Source organism: Phyllopteryx taeniolatus, chromosome 8 (assembly GCF_024500385.1).
Source record: "Phyllopteryx taeniolatus isolate TA_2022b chromosome 8, UOR_Ptae_1.2, whole genome shotgun sequence".
NCBI classification, from domain to species: domain Eukaryota; kingdom Metazoa; phylum Chordata; class Actinopteri; order Syngnathiformes; family Syngnathidae; genus Phyllopteryx; species Phyllopteryx taeniolatus.
In genome coordinates this window covers 15,112,305-15,131,568 of record NC_084509.1, presented here as the reverse complement: position 1 = coordinate 15,131,568, position 19,264 = coordinate 15,112,305, and the positions used below count along the sequence as shown (strand labels likewise).

Genomic DNA, 19,264 nt, shown 5'->3' with positions numbered 1-19,264 from the left:
GTGACTGACAGACATTTTTAAGGATCCCCTTCCTGAATTAATTTGTCAGTGGAAATTAGATTCCGGTTCCTTGAGGAGATTCACCCATGACCACAAAACCTCTTTCCCGCTCGTCCCTCCTTGAAATTCACGGTTTACAAACACTGTCAATGTAAAACAAACCTGTTCAGTTTCAAAGCTCATGTACAATTCATGCTCATGCTTTAAACATAAAGCAAAGCAGCAGTTGGGCATCAGCAACTCGTTAGAGGACAGCATGTTATAATTATGGATGGGATATTAAGAGCGCTGCAGAAGCTTGTTCATTCTGTACATGCGTTCAAAGAATAATCACCATTAAATAATACGGTGTACACTTCAGACAAAAGGGTCATTTTCAATAACCCTACTACAGGACAGAGACAGGGAGAGAGAAATCATTTTGTATTTTGGAGGAAGTCCGCCAAAAAGCTGATGCATTTATTACTGGACATTTGTGACCCAACGGATTTCACATTCATGATTTATTTATATGATATGATATAATTTTCCTGGGGTTAGAGGACAGCCTGTTACTAAAATATGTTTATTTTAAAGCTGTCTTGTAATGCAAAGAAGTACAAATAATTTGTGACTGTACTTCAGTAGAATTTTCATGCATCTGTACTTTACTTTTTTTTTATAGCCCTGGCAACTTTCACTTTTATGCCACTACATTTAATAAAATGTATACTTTTACTCTGATATAGTTATCCTAACCATCTTTGTTATTACAAAATAAAATCAGTTTTGCTCTAATGCCTGAACCACGGTCCACCCCTGAACTAAATAAATAAGAACAAAACAATCAAAATAAATGAAAATTTAATTAAGTCTTACCACAGTTTTGTTCTTGACTAGCCATTGGCTGGCAACCAGTTCTGGGTGTACCCCGCCTCCTGCCCGATGATAGCTGGGATAGGCTCCAGCAGGCCCACGACCCTAGTGAGGAGAACCGGCTCAGAAAATGGATGGATGGATAGATAGTATTCCTTTTATTTACAACAGTCCAGTGGCGTGCAAAGGCCGATACGGTCGGTGTCAGAGCAGCTGCAGGAGTTGCCGGAAGGTGTCACGATGTTTGACTAACCATCTGCAGGGGCTCCACTCTTGGTTTTCTGTCTGGGTTTGCTTCCATAGCCTTTGCGTCTCCAGAAGCAACGGCATGGCCGTTGCGGGGGGCACAGTGGACACGCAGCGCCAAGATTCTCCTCACCCTCTTCTCCTGGGAAAACCACTTCATTTTGAGCATTACCACAACCATATGATTGACATACATGACAATTTGGGCTTTGGGCTTGGGGTTTATTAATAGTGTTGGGGTTGGATTCGGGAGTTAGTGATCTTTGCTTTGAACGAACAACTTGATTCATTTTTTTAAGGCTGAAAAGATGTAGAGAAAGAGGGATTTGGGTTGTGGTGAGGATTTTATATATTTTTGTCATCTTGTTTACAACATGTGACAATCCGAGCGGGACAGCGACACAGGTGTATTCCCTGTTAGCAGCGGTGAGCGGTCCTGGCAGCAGAACATCGATTCCTGCCGAGTAGGTGTGTTCCGCTACCCCCAGGTCTGCTCCCGGGTCAAATATCTCTGCAGAGGCTGCAAAGTTAAGAGGCAAGCTGAACGTGGTGCCAGCTGGAGCGCCTGAAGCGTTTTAGCCAGCTCGTCCAACAAAGTGCTGCGTGGTAATTAGACAGGGTTAATACCAAGCCGCAGGGATCTTTTCTTTTACTAGCCGATCTGATTATTTAGAAGATGTCCGTACTTATCCCTCAGAATGTTTACCATACATGGCTTTATGCTTCAGTCACTTCGGGGCTTAACTCATCTCCTCGTCGCTTAGCATGGCTCTTTGTTAGACCCTGGACACCGATTACTCCAGGGACTTTATTTGGATTCATCTGACTGCAAGGAGCCAATTGATTTCCAATCCAGTCCGTCTGATATTTTCATCCGCCGCATGTTGGAGTGAAGGCGCGAAAATCAATGCCATTGGATCACAGGTTCCCGCTTTGGTAAGAGGTTCAAATTGTGGTTTATTGGTTACAAGTAAGCTTATCGTACGCTTGATTGAGTGTGGCATGCTGGTGACCAGTGATGCCAGTAACGCATTACTGTTATATACGACCACTTTTTTGGGTAACGTTATCATTGGGCAGCCGTGGCCCAATGGTTAAGATCATCGCCTGCCACCGTGGGGGACCTAGGTTCAAAACCCCGACTGGACCATCCGCCAACATCCCCTGGACTCACGGCTGTGGTGTCCTTGAGCAAGACACTGATAACCCGAAATGCTCCCCGGGCGCTTCAGCTGCGCTTCAGCTGCCCCCTGCCCTCCAGTGTGTTCCACTAACATGTGTATGTGTTCACTGTGATGGGTTAAATGCAGAGAACAAATTTCGTGTGCATGCATGCATGTTCATGACAATAAAAGATGATTCTTCTTCTTCTAACGGGTTATTATTTCCAGGCCAGTGATCAGATAAAAGTTACTAAGCAAGTCAACGTGCGTTACTATTTTTGTCATTTTCTTTAATATATATATACGGTATTTGCCATAGCTATACTATAGAACACTAGATAGAGCCTGGACTTATAGAGCGAATTGGAGCGACCTGCAGAGTGGCCGCCATCTTGAACCCAGACTCCTGCTATGGTCCCGCTCCTCCATTTCATTCATTTCTCTTGAGACCCCCCAAAAAAAAATCACAACTCACTGAATTTTAAAGAGCTTTTTATGCGATTTGTTTTGTTTCCAATGTCCAGAGGTGGGAAGAGTAGCCAAATATTGTTCTCAAGTAAGAGAACTGTTACTCTGGAATAATATGACACAAGTAAAAATAAAAAGTAGTCATCTAAATATTTACTTGAGTAAGAGTGAGAAAGTACTCAATGAAAAAACTACTCAAATATTGAGTAACTTGTGAGTAACGCCTGATTTTTTATTTATTTTTAAATCAGAGCATGAACATCAAATCAAATTTAAAAATAATTATATAATGGACTCGACACACACCTGCCATCATTTCAATTTTTAACTGCCCAAAAACCAACAACACATACATTGGGCCCTACAGAAACATTTGCTTTATTCGCTTCAATGACTTCATGAAGAAGCTGTTTGCTGACCAGACTTAGCAATTGTGTGTGCGTGTGCGACACCATAGGGATAGTGCTAATGTTGCCATATCCACTGCCAAAACAACAATAGAAACATCTGCAACTTACCACAAGGTGTTTTCTCAAATTAGAAGTGTGTGGAAATATCCAAGTTTGGGAAGTCACAATTGAAGAACCGCATGATAAAAGCTGTTGTGTTTTTTGGGCGTCTGTGAAAACTAAATGAGTCATTTTGATTGGCTCGCGAAGGCGACGTGCACGGTCATCTGACTGCCTTGTGTCGTCTGATTGGTGAAAAATGAGTTATTTTGATTGGCTCAAGAAGGCTACGTCGCGGTCATGTGACTGCCAAGTGTCGTCTGAGTGGTAAATTGGAGTCAAATGACATTAGTGTTCACGTTTGATTGGCGCAACGGGGACCCTACGCAGAAATCGAATATGGAGTCTAAAAATAGCAAGCACAAGCAAGAATGAATAAATAAAAGTAGCAAACGGCATGTCGATCATTGTAACGGAGTAAAAGTATCGATCCTTCGTCACATAAATACTCAAGTAAAAGTAAAAAAGTACTCTGACAAGTACAGTTTATGGAAAATGTTACTTGAGTAAATGTAACGGAGTAAATGTCACGTGTTACTACCCACCTCTGCAAATGTCAGATGTGGCCACAATGCAAAAAATAAAATAAAATAAAATTGTGGGAGTTGAAAATGTTTTCATTTCACTCAGAAATTGTTACTTTTAAGTTAAGATAGTAAGATGAAAAAGAGTCTCCAGATAAATGTATGAGGCCCACATGTATCTATATTATATATATATATATATTATATCTATACAGCGTGGCGCAGAAAGGACAGACGTTTTTGAAAAATTCCCAAAACTATAAATGGTAGCTGCAAACAAATTTTATTGACATCAATGCGTTTGTATTTGACAAAATCACTTGTGGAAAACAGCATTCATCATGTGGTGTCCGTTTTCATTGCTGCATTTCTGAAGGCGTTGATGGAAAATTGCTTCCACTCTCTGCTGCACTGCTCTGTTGATTTGGGCGACATTCACGGGAATCGCTTCCTTCAACACGTCCAGTCTACGTGGTCTATGCACTTACACATGTGCCTTGAGGTGACCCAACAAATAAAAAAAATAATAATAATAAATCACACATGGATAAATCATCGGACCGGGGGGCAAGGAATGTTAGCCAACCAAACCGAAAAGCGACTAAACGATCGATCAATCCATATACACAGATTGATAGATAAAAAGTCTACACTCCCTGGTTCAAATAGTTTTTGTGACATAAAACAGACCAAGAACAAAGCCACACCCCACACTTGTGCAACCATGCTATCTCAATTGTTTGTTTACTTCTAACTATTGAAAAGTGTTTTAAATTAAGTTGAACAAGGTTATAGGTCACATTAATGGTGGAAATTTTTTTGAAAAGATTTATCTTAGTCTCGTTTTTTTTTTACATAAAAACCTGCCATTTCAACAGGAGTGTGAAGATGTTTTAGATCTACCTATCTATCCATGAATATTTATGACACGTGCAGTTAAATGAACTGCCGTAACCCCCAAGACTACGCATTGCACCAGCGAAATAAAACACATTCAAAATATAGGAAAGAAGGCACACACAATTAAATCGCCTAATGTCAAAAACAATACTGCAAAGAGCAGCAATGTGATTCACTTCTATATGAGTGATACTGCATGGATTGCGCACACTGGTAAACAAGTCAATAAATATGAGAGTGGAAATAGACACTTGTGGACGAAATTAACATATTGATGGGAAATGCATAACTTATTCAACTGTGTGTGCATGTGTTAATGGGAACATGTACAGTATTATTCATATAGTATACACATATCCACAGTCATCATTATGGTCACATATAGAATGATTGCAAAAGCTGAAGTAAAAGCTTTGCTTCCCCGTCACAGGTAAGTCATTTAGTCAAGCATCCTTATCTCAGAATTAATCACCATGGCAATGTCATTCCACTACACCAGAAGATGAACACACCCAATTTGTGCGCATGTATGTATCCAATTAGCTTCCACAGCAGGGGTGGGCAGTCTTTTTCCCCTTTTCCCGTGTGGGTCCATTTGCCTTCTTATTAAAGTCCTGATGCAAGGATTGAACAAAGGTTTACGATGTACAGTATTCTGAACATTTAGTGGTTGGTAGGATTTCAAAAACTGCTCCTGAAAGGATTTAAGGAGGCAGTACAAGACAGTCATGCAGACACAGATAAAGAATAGTATTTCTTCTACGACTATAAGTAACTCAGTAAGATGTTGTAGAATTAGTTATTTTTGTAAAAGATAAAGAACATATGCCTGTGAGTATTGTTATATTATCTGTCTACACGTGTTGGTCCACTGTTTGTTTTAAAATATCCGTTGCTTCAAGGGTTCTAAAACGGTGACTATGATGCTAACCATTATTGTGTCCATTGAGTTTTCTATTATATTTAAGCGGGCCATTCTTAAGGCAAAATTGTTTGGTTGTCTTAAGTACACAACGTTTGACTCTGTTTGTTTTATGTTTGGTTTGACAGTAAACTTAAACTGGGAGGGGCATTAAACACCTTCAAGTCTCTTTTAGATCAATATTTCACTGTTTGCCACCATTCAGCGCTCATATTTCAAGTCTTTGCTTGCAAGTCAAAGCAAATCCATTGTCCTGACGGTGCGTATCACAAAAACCTGTAAGGCGGGTCACTCGTATGTCAAGGCACCACTGTATGACCAAGAATTAAACTAATCTTTCTACATCTTTTTATAGACTTCATTCAATTGTGTTACAGTAATATGTATGTATAGTTTAAATTACAGTGGTGCCTAGAGATAGAGGTGCCTTGACTTATGAGTTTTTCGAGCTGTTGCTTGGTCGAATTTTTGTCAGAGACACGAGGGTGCTTTTGGACTCCCACCGCTAGATACAGTACAATGATGTTGAGAGCAAATTCTCCTATGAAGAACCATGTTGAAAAAAAAGGAGGTTAGAAGGGATTAATGGCATTTCTAATCATTTCAATGGGGAAAGCTGAGTTGAGATATGTTTTAAGATACAAGCTTGGCCATGGAATAAATTCAACTTGTATTTTATGGCACCACTGTATTTGTATTTCTGGTATACGATTTACATTGTTTCATTTATAATTATTGTAGTTTTACTCCAAATTACAACCACAATAGTTCTCTTCAAACCTTGAAATTTTAAAACCCTTACCCTGACTTGAAGCCTTAATTTCTAAACATAACTTCTGTTTGAAACTGCAACTCTGGCTTGAAATCCTCATTTTGAAAGCCTAGTTTAATTTGAGACAATAACATCGGCTTCAAACCCTAACCTTGTCTTGAAACCCTACCTCTGATTGAAACCCCTAATTTCAAACATTACTGTTTGAAACTGTAACTCTGGCTTGAAATGCATACGCCTTCGTTTTCAATGTGTATATTATTACATAATCCCTGCATTGTGATATTATTGTGTTATTGGCAAGTTACTCTGACATTCTCATATCAACCACAATTGTTGCATGCCCAAAAGGATTTATTTTTCCCTTAATACATGCCACAAGATGGCAGCAAAAGAGTACTTTTGATCAAATGAAGCTCCTTAACCACTTAAAGACTTCTTTGGCGCAAAGATGTCACTAGATAGCGCCAAAGCATATCAGACAGGACTTTGGCCTCAGCACAAAAACACCATCTCGGCTAGCTTTTCAAGGAATAACAAGGGATAGCATTTCTGTGAAATCGTTTCACAACAGAGTGGCACGGTGGACAACTGGTTAGCTCATCTGCCTCACAGTTCTGAGGACCCGGGTTCAAATCTGGCCTTACCTGTGTGGATTTTGCATGTTCTCATCTCATTTTATTGTCAAGACACTATACCCGGGAAATCAAAACCTTCTTAAAATATTGATAAGGTTGCAGATTGCAGGGTGGTAGAAAATGTGCCACCTGTTGGCAACTTCTAAATCCATTTCACTCAATCCATTCATTTTCTACAGCGCTTGTCCTTACTCACTGGATTGGTCGCCAGTCAATTGCAGGGCCCATTCACACTGACACCTATGGACGATTAAGTCTTCAATGAACCTAACCCATAGCATATTTTTGGAATGTGGTAGGAAGCGAGAGTACCCACACATGCAAACTGCACACAGTAAGGCCACAGCAGAGGTTCAAAAACAACACCTTATAACTGAGGCAGAGGTGTTTTATGAAATACAGTGGAACCTCGATAGAACGGACTAATAGTGGCGGGGGGGGGGGGGGGGGGGTCGTCTGATATAGCCGATTGTCCATTAAATTGAAGCACGTTTTTTTTTAGGCCATACGCACCCATATTACTGTACAGTACAAAATTAGTTTTGTAGGATTTTTCGTGGCCTAAAATGCCCAGTACAGTACAAAGTTACTGAAAATTAATATTAAAAAAGCTTGAAAATGTTTGAAAGTTTCACATTTTATCCAAATTTACCACGCCAGTGTGCTTGGTCATGGTGACATTGTTTACGTAAAGTACTCATCATAGGCGAGTCGCTTTCTTGAGCCACAAGGAATTAGTGTGCTTTCTGTTGCCAAAGGCAAACAGCTTGACAAAAAAATGTTACTGTATCAAAAAATAGCATGTTCCAGACTCCAAAGACTTGTTTTGTACTCAGTTAACACCGCAGCTATGCCGCTCTCTCTCTGCTCTATGTGGAATAGACAATAAATACGGGGGGATCACTGGTTCAAATCCCGGCCACGACTGTCTGCATGTCGAAGTGTCCTTGGGCAATACACTGAACCTTAATTCATTACACCCGTGACATCACAGACGTCCGCTGGCATGGCCCAATAAACCAATGGCGGCCCCAAGAGGGAGATAAATTCCATAACTACCTCATATCTTCAGACACTATAAAAAGTACAGAACACTTAATAGCTAGTTATATATTGTATTAGAAGAACACCAGACACCATTAAAAAAAGATGAATGTGAGACAAAAGTTCAGAATTCCAGCTTTTATTTTGTGGTATTTACATCTAGATGCGTTAACCAACTCAGGACGGATCACCTTTCGTTTGAAGCCACCCACTTTCCAAGTGAGCAGAACTATTGGAACCAACATTATTAAAATAACTTAAAGTGACCCTTACTGGCAATAACTGCATCAAGCCTGCGACCCATTGACTTTACCAGACTGTGGTATTCTTCATTTGAAATGCTTTTCCAGTGCTTTACTGCAGTCTCTTTCAGTTCTTGTTTCTGGGGGTTTCTCCCTTCAGTCTCCCCTCTGGAGGTAAAATGCATGCTCTATTGGGTTAAGGTCCGGTGATTGACTTGGCCAGTCTAAGACCTTCCACTTTTTCCCCCTGATGAAGTCCTTTGTTGTGTTGGTAGTGTGTTTTGAGTTATTGTCTTGTTGCATGATGAAGCTTCTCCCGATTAGTTTGCATGCATTTTTCTGTAAATTGCCAGACAAAATGATTTTGTAAACTTCTGAATTCATTCAGCTGCTACCACCATGAGTTACATCAACAATAAAAACTAGTGAGGCCGTTCCAGAAGCAGCCATGCAAGCCCAAGCCATGACATTACCTCCACCAGGCTTCACAGATGAGTTTGTGTGTTTTGGATCATAAACAGATCTTTTTTTTCTCTCCCTACTTTGGCCATTACCATACTTTGGTAGGGGTTAATCTCTCATCAGTCCATAAAACTCTTTTCCAAAACCTTTGTTGCTCATCCCTGTACTTCTATGCAAAATCCAATCTGGCCTGATTCTTTTTGCTGATGAGTGGTTTGAATCTTGTGGTATGGCCTGTACATGTCTTCTCTCGTAGTTTTCTTCGAACAGTGGATTCTGATATGATCCCTCCTGCCCTGTGGAGGTTGGCAGTGATGTCACTGACTGTTGTCTTTGGGTGTTTCTTCACAGCTCTCACAATGTTTCTGCCATCAACTGCTGTTGATACACTTAGCAGAATTGTTCGATGTCTGCTGCTCAGTACACCAGTAGTTTGTTTCTTGTTCAGGACATTCCATATTGTTGTATTGGCAATGCCAATGTAATCTAATGTTTAAGCAATCAATCTACAACCCCAATTCCAATGAAGTTGGGACGTTGTGTTAAACATAAATAAAAACAGAATACAATGATTTGCAAATCATGTTCAACCTATATTTAATTGAATACACAACAAAGACAAGATATTTAATGTGCAAATCGATAAACTTTATTGTTTTTAGCAAATAATCATTAACTTAGAATTTTATGGCTGCAACACGTTCCAAAAAAGCTGGGACAGGGGGCAAAAGTTGAGGAATGCTCATCAAACACCTGTTTGGAACATACCACAGGTGAACAGGCTAATTGGGAACAGGTGGGTGCCATGATTGGGTATAAAAGGAGCTTCCCGGAATTGCTCAGTCATTCACAAGTCATTCAAAAGATGGGGCGAGGTTCACCGCTTTGTGAACAAGTGTGTGAGAAAATAGTAGAACAGTTTAAGGACAATGTTCCTCAACGTACAATTGCAAGAAATTTAGGGATTTCATCATCTACGGTCCATAACATCATCAAAAAGTTCAGAGAATCTGGAGAAATCACTGCATGTAAGCGGCAAGGCCGAAAACCAACATTGAATGCCGTGACCTTCAATCCCTCAGGCGGCACTGAATCAAAAACTGACATCAATGTGTAAAGGATATCACCACATTGGCTCAGGAACACTTCAGAAAACCAATATCAGTAAATAAAGTTCGGCGCTACATCTGTAAGTGCAACTTGAAACTCTACTATTTGAAGCAAAACCTATTTATCAACAACACCCAGAAACGCCGCCGGCTTCTCTGGGCCCGAGCTCATCTCAGATGGACTGGGGCAAAGTGGAAAAGTGTTCTGTGGTCCGACGAGTCCACATTTCAAATTGTTTTTGGAAATTGTGTACGTCGTGTCCTTTGGGCCAGAGGAAAAGAACCATCCGGACGGTTCTGGACGCAAAGTTCAAAAGCCAGCATCTGTGGAGGAAAAGAACCATCCGGACAGTTCTGGACGCAAAGTTCAAAAGCCAGCAACTGTGGAGGAAAAGAACCATCCGGACAGTTCTGGACGCAAAGTTCAAAAGCCAGCATCTGTGATGGTATGGGGCTGTGTTAGTGCCAATGGCATGGGTAACTTACACATCTGTGAAGGCACCATTAATGCTGAAAGGTACATACAGGTTTTGGAGAAACATATGCTGCCATCCAAGCTATGTCTTTTTCATGGACGCCCCTGCTTATTTCAGCAAGACAATGCCAAACCACATTAAGCATTTGTTACAACAGCGTGGCTTCGTAGTAAAAGAGTGCGGTTACTAGACTGGCCTGCCTGCAGTCCAGACCTGTCTCCCATTGAAAATGTGTGGCGCATTATGAAGCGTAAAATGCGACAACGCAGACCCCGGACTGTTGAACAGCTGAAACTGTACATCAAGAAAGAATGGGAAAGAATTCAACCTACAAAGCTTCAACAATTAGTGTCCTCAGTTCCCAAACGTTTATTGAATGTTGTTAAAAGAAAAGGTGATGTAACACAGTGGTAAACATGACCCTGTCCCAGCTTTTTTGGAACGTGTTGCAGCCATAAAATTCTAAGTTAACGATTATTTGCTAAAAACAATAGTTTTATCAGTTTGAACATTAAATATGTCTTTGTAGTGCATTCAATTAAATATAGGTCAAACATGATTTGCAAATCATTGTATTGTTTTTATTTTCGTTTAACACGTCCCAACTTCATTGGAATTGGGGTTGTAAAAGGCAACACTTGAGCAAATAAAAACCCCAATCACGTTCCAATACATTTGCTCACTTGAAAAGTGGGTGGGTTCAAGCAAAAGGTGCTCTGTCCTGAGTTGTTTAACACATCTAGATGTAAATACCATGAAATAAAAGATTCTGCTGGTCTCATATTCGTCTTTTGATGTGAAACCCAAATGTGTTCAGTCTACAACAAAAACAAAGGAATTGACCTTGCTTTTCCAATACTTTTGGAGGGGACTGGAATTGTTAAATATTAGGCAGCACGGTGGGCGACTTAGCACATTTGCCTCAGTTCTGAGAACCTGCGTTCAAATCCGAGAAGAGCATTTTATTTACGATATTGGTTTCAACATGAGACCTCCATGAAAGCAAGAAAAGAATGCCTTGTGTACAGAGCTTTTCTTTTATTAGTTCGCTGGCTGTCTAGCTTCAGAGTTACGTGTCGTGAGGGCAGCACAACAATAGTATAGGAATGATAATGGCCTTTTTTTTCTTAAACTTGAATAAAGCACAGGTTCAAATATTCATTTTTTATTTAGAACAAGAACGGTTGGTCATTCATGTTACTATTTATTTTAAAACATTTGACTTTGTGGGTGAGCGAAGAATGCCTGGGATGGGGTTTTGCTCCTGAGCAAGCTGGCAGACGTGTGTGATTTGTGGATATTGACTTGCGCTGGCCCCGTAGAACGTCCATCTGTAGATCTAATTATTATCCAGTGAGCGAACATTGCAAAGGAATATGTGTAGATGTGTTCTGCAGGGGTTAGCGTTTACCTTAGCTGTTAGCCAACCGCGACAACGGTGCTTCTGCATGCGGCCAAACGCTTGGTCTTCTGTCAGCTTGTACTGCTCTGCGAGTCCACTGCTTCGTAGGCTGCTGGGTCTTGCAGAGCGTTGCCCTCCGAAGGACGCAAGCGTTGCAGTTACTCAGTCACTGGACGTTCGTAATTTCAGCAAATGCTGGCGACCATATGCTAATTTACTGCGGATATTGACTAATTTTGGTGTTGTCGGCGTAGAATTTTGGTGAAAACATCCATGACTGTCCCATGTCAATGCAAACAGCAGCCGCTCCCAACCAACCTGCCGCTGAATGATATGGCTCTTGTTATGTCCATTTGATTCGGCATTTGATAGTTATCGTGCATCGCTATCCATAAGGGGGTGAAGAGGAAGAATACAACAAGACCAGATCAGAGCCCCGGCGACTCTTCATTCTAGTTCAACACCACATGTAGAAGTTGTGTGAATTCCTCCATTTTGAAGACAACACAGAGATGGGGGGTAGTGGGGTCTATACATGAGCCTCTTTCAGTGGGATTCAACTGCAAGCAGGGTGAGCCTTGCTAACACATCAAGCCTGAGTGACTGAAGAAGAAAGAAATAAGAGGCAGCCAAAGTAGCAACAGCATGCACGCAATGCAAGAAACACTTTTTCTTAAAAAAAAAAGAAAAGAACCCAACAAATAGAAAATAAATACATCTTGGGATAAAAAAAAAATCTTAATACATTATCTTAATTTTTTCCTTTTCTTGCTTTGTGTTTCATATATCTAAATATATATATACATAGCCTTTTATGTATATATATATATATACTGTATATAAACCCACATTTCTTTGTACATTTTGGTATCAGTTCTCTTTCTTGCAGGGAGGTGTTAGGTGGAAATATCGGTGATTGCCTTGTGCTGATGAGGAGGCGACTCCGCCCCTTTCAAGTCTCTTGCTCTCGGTGGCAACAAGGAGGAAAGGGGTGTGGGCATTGTTGAGTCAGCAGTGAGAGGAAAAGCTTATAGAAGGTCCACCATGTCCAGGACACACGCGCACACAAAGCCGGTAGCGGAACTACACTTCTTTGGGACCCCCCCGAGACAGAAGGTGCAGGCCACTATCTCTTATCTGGAGAGGTGAGGAGGAAAATAGACAAATGCTGGATGACTCAGGATATGTCCTCACAAGAACAATGAAAAATTGAGAAAATAAATGTAAAATTGAAAATATTAAAAGTATAAACCAGCACCATGCAGAGTTAATTTAGCCTTTTTCTTTCTATAATCCATTTATGTTTTCTTTATTTTTAATTCATTAATAAAGTGTTTCATAATTGTATTAAAAATGTATACATAGAGAAAAAGACAAATATGCATTAAATAAATAAATAAATTAATTAATTAAATTAAAATAGGGAAATAATGAGACAAACATAAGTGATACAGGCCACATCCTCACAAACGTTAAAATAATAATAAAATTCAAGTACAAATTAAAATAACAGTGATAGAAGAAAATATATGGATGGATGGATGTTCAGAAATGTGCACTAAAAGAAACATGATTCCAAACACCCCATTGTATACTGTTATGCCTTAAAATGAGCTGATGCATTTGTTAACTTTCGTTAGCCTAAACTAGATTTAAAATTATTCTCTTTTCACTCAATTGCTCAGTGTTGTTTTTGTGCCTTTTCCACAGGCATCTGATTGGTTAAATTGTCCTCAATGTTCTAGGTTTATAGCACCATCTGTTGTCTGTGGCATGAATTTGACAGCTTGTGAATGTGTTCATGTTGATTTGTTGCAAAACACAAGATACTAAAATAATTCCTAGCATCAGTCGAGCTACCTTTGTTTCCATCTGAGTGTGTGCTTGATCTCTCCGGCCTTTGACGTAGATTATTGTACTTGGCTTCAATGTCCTGGAAGAAAATATTAATGATGAGATGGGCCAATGTAAATATTCTTTATCGTATTGTGATCAATCGTTACCTTCAGTTGGTTGAGGCTGGTCTGAAGGTTTCGCAGGTAAGACAGGATTTGTCTGCTAAAAGATGAGAGGCTGCCGGCGTGCGACGCTGAAGAGAACCTCAGATTGATGCCCGAGTCGGCGGCGCAGCCTTGCGACACGCTCAGCTGCTTCCCTGCAGGCGACAAGTCGTCGTCGGTGCTGCTCTCCCCTGGGCCGCGGTATCCTTCCAGGACTAAAAATCCTGCTGAGAAAGGATAAAAAATACAGCAGCCACTTGACATACATGTTTAATTTATTCAGTGACAATGTTCATAAAATAAAACACTTGCAATCTCAAATCATTTTCCCCATTGAAATGAAGGGAAATTAATACGTTGGAACCCCCCAAAAAAACAGCAACGAAAATGTTTCTTATTTGATATAAAAAATAGCACTATTTAGAATTGTATTCCTAAAAACATACAGTAATGACAAACAATTAGAGCGTAATGAATTAAACAGTTTTTGCCACAAATTTGCTTCAATTCAATGGACTCTGTGTTGCTCCTTGGGGTCAATACAATACAGAGACACACAAAGATTCACAACTAACTTAGTAATATTAGTAATTTTTTTTGCAAAGGATAAAGAATATATATACCTGTGAGTATTATAATACTGTCTTTCTACATGTGTTGCTACTAGGGCTGGGCAATATGCAGAGGTAGGTAGTAACATGCTACATTTACTCCGTTATATTTACTCAAGTAACATTTTGGATAAATTGTACTTAGTAGTTTAAATGCAGAATACTTTTTACTTTTGAGTATTTATGTAAAGAAGAATCAATACTTTTACTCCGTTACAATGATCGACATGCCGCTCGCTACTTTTATTGATCCATTATTGCATGCTCCATTTTCGACTTCCGCATAGGGCACCGTTGCGCCAATCCAACGTGATCACGAGTGTCATTTCACTCCAATACACCAATCAGACAGCACAAGGCAGTCACATGACCGCAGACAAAGCCTTTGCGGGCCAATCAAAGTGACTCATTTTGGGGATTGGGTGGGGGGGGGGGGGGGGGGGGGGAACCGCCGTTCAAGTGCTTACTTTACAGACTCAGAAAAACAACAGCTTTGTCATGCAGCTCTTAAATTGTGACTGCCCATATTTCAGCTTGCGGTAAGTTGCAGATGTTTCTATTGCCGTCTTGGCAGTGCATCTGGCAACATTACCCCTGTCTTATGGTCTGTCTCTCTCTCTCTCTCTCTCTCTCTCTCTGTCTGTCTGTCTCTCTCTCACACACACACGCAGTTTTTTTTTCCTTAATAAATGAAATCACCATTTACAAACTGCATTTTAAGTTGACTTGGGTTATGTTTGTATGATATTTACATTTATTTGATTATCTTAAACAAAGTGTGGGAAACTATGCAAAAATATAAGAATTTGAGTTCTTTATAACCAGTATCAATATCAAACCTGTGAACTTAAAAGGCATTGTGTGTGGAACTAAACCAATTGAGCTAATATTCATCAATTAATGTATCAGCAAAAAGTTAAATATAGCATTGTTAAAATAGTTATTTGGGACTGTTTTATCATAGTCACTGATGGTGTAGTGGTACACTCGCCTGACTTTGGTGCAGGCAGCGTGGGTTCAGTTCCCACTCAGTGACGGTGTGAATGTGAGTGCGAAAAGTTGTCCGTGTCTATATATGCCCTGCGACTGACTGGCGACCAGTTCAGGGTGTAGTCCGCCTTTCACCCGAAGTCACCTGGGATAGGCTCCAGCGTCCCGCGACCCTAACCAGGATAAGCGGTGTTGAAAGTGGATGGATGGATGTTTTATCATGTAAAACGGTTCATGTGCAAGTTTTAACTTAACGAACGTTAGTACCGCTTCCAATCGGTTCTCGATTCTCAATGCCCAACCCAAAACATCAGTCTGGATGCTGCAGCCTGGACAAGAGTTGGGAATAGGTGTTCAAAAACCTTGGCTGCATGTCTTTGCTTGCCATTAGCTGGCAACGAACTTGCATACGATAAGTCGCCATGAAAACCAGGTGATGATGCGTCTTTCTTTCTTATGTTAATTTCTTCTAGTCCTCCTTTAGTGATTAACAACACTTTTATCAATGTTGCTTGTTATCCGCATTGAGGCGCTCAGGCGAGGATTAGCGAGTAAACCAGCACAAATTCCCAGACTTTTTTTTTTTTTTTTACCTCCCAACTTCTGCGCTGCTCTGCTCATCCCCCCCGCTACATGTACACATTCGTGGCCAACAAGTGTGCCTAGTCCTCCAGTGCGAACCAGCCGATCAACAGATGGCTTTTTTTCCCCCCTCAGAACTTTTCCTCATTCACCGCTCTTTCACCGGTGCACTCGCTTTCAAGGTGCTCAGTTGCTCACAGTCGCAACACTGGGGCGGCTCAACACTGGAAGTCTCAGGACAGTGTTAGCCGTTCACTGTCTAGCAGCAGCTCATACTGTGCTGGCTGGTACAGCAGGGAGTAATGCACGTGGACGCACTGGTCTTTCAACCAGCTCGGAGCTGGTAAAAATAAATAAATCAATAAAATAAAATAGCGCTGCCTGGGAGCTCGTTGACCAGACATGCATGAGCCATTTTTATACTGAGACAGATACTATCACGTCCTCAATAAGCTGTATTGTGATTGATTGGGTCGCCCAAATGTATACCTTATACCGATTATAACGTTTATTCCGCGCACCCCTAGTTGCTACCATTAAGTTGTTAAAAGGTTTATAACTACCGCAATACCAATGGGGGTTTCACCAGCCTGTCTATGGTCTTTCCCATTATGTGTCAGTATTGAGCTAGTGGACTTTCGTAATGCAAAGTTATGAGGTTTAGCTAATTACTCTAGATTCGCTGCGATTCGCTCACCATAATCTTCAGGGGAATCAAAGAAGCCCGTATCGCCAGAGCCCAAGTCCTGGGTGGGGTCCTCGGTCTGGGAGGTGTTCCTCTCCGAACCATTGTGGACCATCACACGTTTCTCTACCGGCGTCCTCAGGGAGGTGGTCCTGAGGAGGCGAGCTCCCGTGGAGCGCTTGGTTCCCTCTGCAGCCTCCTGCGACATGAGCTGCGTCACCAACACTTGTTTTAATGCCGACACTGGATGACAAAACCAAGAAGAGAAGAGTTACATCCAAGAAAATCAATGGTGTAGTGAAACCTCCAAAGGCAAAGCTGTTATCATTTGGAATTCAACTACAAGTTTCGAGAAATATGCCTCAAAATTGAATCTGCGAAAATATGTCTTATTTAGGCTGTTTTTTAATTTTGTGGTTATGCCACTACAGAAGTTGATCAGTGAAAATCATACAACAACAAAATTTTATGATTTGTGACATGTAGCATACACAGGAAATAATCTGTCTGCTTATTATAATATCAGCAATACTAATTTAAACATAACAAACAGGATGCGGCCGGAAGCATAATGCTAACGAATGAAATCAGGGAATCAATACAGTGAACCCACGCATATTTGCAGTTCGACATATGCAAATAGTCGCTGCAAAATTTGGGAACTTCCCCTCTGTTAGTGGCTGAGAACCTCGTATAATCTAAAGTTATTACTTAACTACATCTGGTGGAATCATAGTTTTTAAGTTAAAATCATTCAGTGTTTTTTTTCTTTTGTCTGCGTTTTGTTGCCAGTCCTTGAATGCACGTCAAAAATGAAAGCATTTTAGCAAAAGCGTTATTTAAGCTAATGTTAGCTCATACTATTGATGAGCCTCACGTGAAGGTGGTCTGTTTGCGTTGAAAAATGTAACTATTGAATGCAGATGTGTATGTAACATGGGCTCATGATTGTGTACATACTATATGCATACTATATCTTTGTGTTCGTACATGTTTTCATCGCTTCATCTGCTCTGGAGGGAAACACGTTAAAGGAGTCTGCGCTGCAATCTTCGGTCCCTCGGTACGGAAGCTCTGGGTCCACAAAACCTTCCTCCTCCTCTTCCTCCGTCTTCTCTGCCTCGTAAGGATTACTAGCAGGTAAAGGGCTTGGTGTCACACGCCTCACAGCTGGGCTGCTCTCTTTATCTGAGAAGATCGTTAGTGAAAACCTTCATCCAAGTACATTGATGCTATTGAAGGAGGTTGTGAGCCCAGTCACCTGTGGACTGAGTGCTGCCAGTAGATGTGCGGTCTGGGTCTTTACTCAGCCTAGAGACGCCGGCCGTGATGATCTCCACACCGTCTCGCTCCCCACTGGCAAATAAATTAGGCCAAATTGGAAACAGTAAGATCACAGATTGAGGAAAGCTTTAGGAGGATCCCCTGTATTACGATGATGAATTAACATACTCTGTCTGAGGTAAAGGTATGACAATGTGGGGTTTGACTTTCATGGCTTCAGCTCGCTGTGTGATCAAATTCTGCCACCTGGAGGATGGAAAGGAAGAATCACATCAGCTTTTAGTAAACAGCAAACATTCTGATCCTAAAATGTTCTTAAAAAATTCTAAGCCTCTTTTTAAAGCCTTGGGATACTTAATGTTCCACTGTAATCCTGCAGGTGGCAGTAATATGTATTACAAAGTGGTTAATGACTGCTAAAAAGAAGAAGCCGCAGATTAATCAAAAGGTGTCCTACGTTCTCTGATCCGATACTGTGGACGCCATCAGCTCGTAGATCTGTGCACCGTTATCAGACATGGAAAGCACAAAGAAGGACTTGTTGTCTGGCAGGACAAAAGAAGCAAAGTTAAGTTGAATGTCTACCCGAGAGGATCTAATCATATTGCAAGAGCTGGACTGCGAGCGGACCTGTAGCCACGGAGCGCACCAGCACAGTGTTGAGCTTGATGATGGGGCTGAAGATGTGTTTGGTGTCGGCGGTCCCTGCCAAGTTCTTGCTGTGACACTTGAGGATGAGACGATCGTCTTGTTTTTGGAGCAGGACCAGGATGTCCTCCAACAAGAGAGTGTACAGCTCTGAGAGGACACAGACAGAAAAGATCAGATGGCCACGAAAGATTTTTTTTCTATTTGCAAATTACAAACCAATGATCTTGTCCTTGTTCACTTTCCATGACAGTGGCCCCTCATGCACCATGGTTTTCTTGGTTAGATCCAGGTTCTGATGGAGGAAAATAGAACAGAAGTATAAGTCAATTATTAATTAGTAGTATCCAATAAGCTTACCTTAATTCATTATGGGCACAAGTAATTGGACATATTTACTCCAGAAAAGGGCGGCACGGTGCAAACTGGTTAGCATATCTGCCTCAAATTTCTGAGACCCGGGTTCAAATCCGGCCTTGCCTGTGTAGAGTTTGCATGTTCTCCCCGTGCCTGCGTGGGTTTTCTCTGGGTACTCACGTTTCCTCCCACATTCCAAAGACATGCATGGTAGGTTAATTGAAGAGTGTAAATTGCCCGTAGCTGTGAATGTGATTGCAAATGGTTATTTGTTTATATGTGCCCTGCGATTGGCTGGCGACCGGTTAATGGTGTACCCCGCCTCTCGCCCGAAGATCGCTGGGACAGGCTCCAGCACGCCCGTGACCCTAGTGA

General features: G+C 41.1%; 2 protein-coding genes across 4 annotated transcripts in view; both read right to left on the bottom strand.

Moving 5' to 3' along the window:
* grik4 (glutamate receptor, ionotropic, kainate 4) overlaps positions 1-3,389 on the bottom strand; it is a 408,097-nt gene extending 404,708 nt beyond the window's left edge. The window contains exons 1-3 of the mRNA XM_061782686.1: positions 3,251-3,389; positions 1,109-1,243; positions 859-960 (exon numbers count right to left, since the gene is read on the bottom strand). The gene's annotated coding sequence lies outside the window, so the exon portion shown is untranslated. The remainder of the gene's footprint in view (positions 1-858; positions 961-1,108; positions 1,244-3,250) is intronic.
* Positions 3,390-9,371: 5,982 nt separating this feature from the next.
* arhgef12a (Rho guanine nucleotide exchange factor (GEF) 12a) overlaps positions 9,372-19,264 on the bottom strand; it is a 76,787-nt gene continuing 66,894 nt past the window's right edge. For all 3 annotated transcript variants that reach the window (XM_061781632.1, XM_061781633.1, XM_061781635.1), the window contains 10 exons: positions 18,752-18,827; positions 18,515-18,682; positions 18,342-18,429; positions 18,053-18,130; positions 17,862-17,956; positions 17,591-17,788; positions 16,613-16,843; positions 13,736-13,959; positions 13,593-13,665; positions 9,372-12,869 (listed from right to left, as the gene is read on the bottom strand). In XM_061781632.1, the coding sequence (XP_061637616.1) occupies positions 12,859-12,869; positions 13,593-13,665; positions 13,736-13,959; positions 16,613-16,843; positions 17,591-17,788; positions 17,862-17,956; positions 18,053-18,130; positions 18,342-18,429; positions 18,515-18,682; positions 18,752-18,827 (1,242 nt within the window). In that variant the 3' untranslated portion in view covers positions 9,372-12,858. The remainder of the gene's footprint in view (positions 12,870-13,592; positions 13,666-13,735; positions 13,960-16,612; positions 16,844-17,590; positions 17,789-17,861; positions 17,957-18,052; positions 18,131-18,341; positions 18,430-18,514; positions 18,683-18,751; positions 18,828-19,264) is intronic.